Here is a 2,397-nt window from a genome sequence, read left to right as displayed (position 1 = left end):
TGGAAAGACCAGTCGTAGCTTGGTATAAAGAGACAAATCATCTATTCCATGCAGTACCTGCGTTAACACGTGATATACTCTGTGTACTCCATGATATTTTAACGCACCTCTTCACTTAAAACAAAGTCTCTTACTCACGGACTGTACCTGAGCAAAGATGTGCGAGGGAACAAGTGAAAAAAAACATGCCTATACCTAACTGACACGTTGTTGTTAATGTGACTGGAGTCCTAGACGTCCTGCTCGTCAGTTTCATGCGGACTGATTCCAGAGGGGTGAATTTTGAGTCTTGCAGAAAGTTATGGCACCTCCGGCACTTCAGTGGGTGGTGCTCGTGGCATTCATTGTACTGACAGTCAGCGGAAACGTGCTGGTTTGCCTGGCGGTGAGCACGAGTCGCCGACTTCATCGTATTAGTAATTGTTTTGTGGTGTCCCTCGCCGTGACGGATCTTTTGCTGGGCCTGCTGGTTCTTCCGCTTACTGCTACGCTGGAACTACGAAGTGGACATTGGCCACTAGGGGGCATCCTTTGTAATATTTACATCTCTATGGATGTCATGCTTTGCACTGCCTCCATTTTCACACTGCTGGCAATCAGTGTGGACCGTTACTTGGCAATCTCTGACCCGTTGTGTTACTTGCGTCGGGTCACGCCCCGGCGAGTAATTGCAGCGTTAGTCACCATCTGGACCACATCTCTGGCAGTTTCCTTTGGCCCCATTCACTTGGGCTGGAACACAAAGGACTTCAGTGTGCAGAATCTAGACTGGAGTATAGGAGATGAGGGCGAGGAGAACAGGCCCTGCCGCTTCGAATGGAACAACAACTATGTGCTCCTGGATGCCTTTGGCACCTTCTACCTCCCTCTGCTGGTCATGTGTGGCATGTATCATCGTATTTTCTGTGTGGCACGTGAACAGGTACCATGATGAAGCAACAATTTAGGCTCTACCATAAAAACAGAGGCAGAAATATATGTATTAATAACAGTTAAAGAGTATTTGCACTTAGAGTAATACTGTTAATAAAAATGTTATGCATTTATCATTATTAAAAGTGGAATTCATTAAAAATAGGTTTCATCATCACCTCATGGTGATGATTCTACAATCATCTCTCAAAATTTGATCCCACTCTCAGGTTCGACGTATCCGGGCAGCCACTCCATCTTTTGCACGTTCAGCCTCTGCTGCGGCCACCGCCAGGGAACACAAGGCCACCGTGACTCTGGCCGCGGTCCTTGGGGCATTTGTCATCTGCTGGTTCCCGTATTTCACATACTTCACCTGCATGGGCATGTGGGCAGAGACAGACCCACCTAAACTCATTCACTCCGTGGTGCTTTGGCTGGGTTACTTCAACTCAGCCCTGAACCCCATCCTTTACCCAGCCTTGAACCGTGACTTCCGCAGGGCCTATGGGCAGCTGCTGTGCTGCAGAGGGACACGTCACCGGGCACCCATGTCCATGCGGATGTTCAAACCAAAACAAACTTCTTGTTCTAACGCTCAAAGGACGCAACATATTCAAACCAAACCTGCTGAGTGGCTCTGTCTCACTCAGCAGGAAATCAATGGTAATACAATTAGTGATTAGTGATCAGGCAAAGTAATAAAGTCTGAACAGTGTTTATGAGGTCTAAGCCAAAGCCAATCATTGCCTCCGTAGCAGCCAACACGTTTTGCTCACAAGCAGCGACATTCTTCTCAGATGATATTTTTCCTCACACCAGCTGTGCATCAGCTCCAATATGCAATTTTCTTGAGACATAAATTGCATTACTTACTGTAAAAAAAAAAACAATAAATAAATAAAATAAAATAAAATGTAAAAAAAGCATTTTTCCTTAAAATTTTATCAAACATCTGTGTGATAAATTAGATATAACTTGCACAGTTGCACCCTGAAATGCAGCATCTGGTTTTGTCAGATGCTAACTAACCCCAACGTTCTCCATCTGTCAGCGAGTAAGAGGTGAGACGTATAGACATTTTAACAAAGGTGAGGAACAAAGATATGACTGAGTTAAAGAACACAAGCAGAGATAATGTGCTGACGGATAAATCTGAATAATAAAATAGCCAAGAATGGATGTACCATTGGGTCCAGCTACAACTATCACAGGAATCGTATGAATATCTTTTAAGCCGTCACATAAAGGGACGGTGTGAAGAAACTACTGTATGTGAATAAACTGTGATGAGTGAAACATTTTGAGATCTGAGCCCTTGAGAAATAACCGGACAACAAGAAGTGGAAACGTGCACTTAAAAAGTGAATTCAGAGTGAAATCTTTTGAGGAAGATTGCTCACTGACTGATGGGAAATACAGGGTCAAGTGAAACTTAACAGAGTTATTCCAGTCAATGGCAGTCAATTAGTCACTACCCTGTTT

The 2,397-nt window shown here is 44.2% G+C and overlaps 1 protein-coding gene across 1 annotated transcript; it reads left to right on the top strand.

Moving 5' to 3' along the window:
• Positions 1-301: 301 nt before the first annotated feature.
• Positions 302-1,598, top strand: hrh2b (histamine receptor H2b). Its single transcript, XM_030793009.1, has 2 exons — positions 302-922; positions 1,143-1,598. The coding sequence occupies exons 1-2, from the start codon at positions 302-304 to the stop codon at positions 1,596-1,598; spliced, it is 1,077 nt and encodes a 358-aa protein (XP_030648869.1).
• Positions 1,599-2,397: the final 799 nt, after the last annotated feature.

The sequence above is a fragment of the Chanos chanos genome, chromosome 15 (assembly GCF_902362185.1).
Source record: "Chanos chanos chromosome 15, fChaCha1.1, whole genome shotgun sequence".
Taxonomy (NCBI): domain Eukaryota; kingdom Metazoa; phylum Chordata; class Actinopteri; order Gonorynchiformes; family Chanidae; genus Chanos; species Chanos chanos.
Note: the sequence above shows the minus strand (reverse complement) of the source record. Positions and strands in the feature narration are given on the sequence as shown.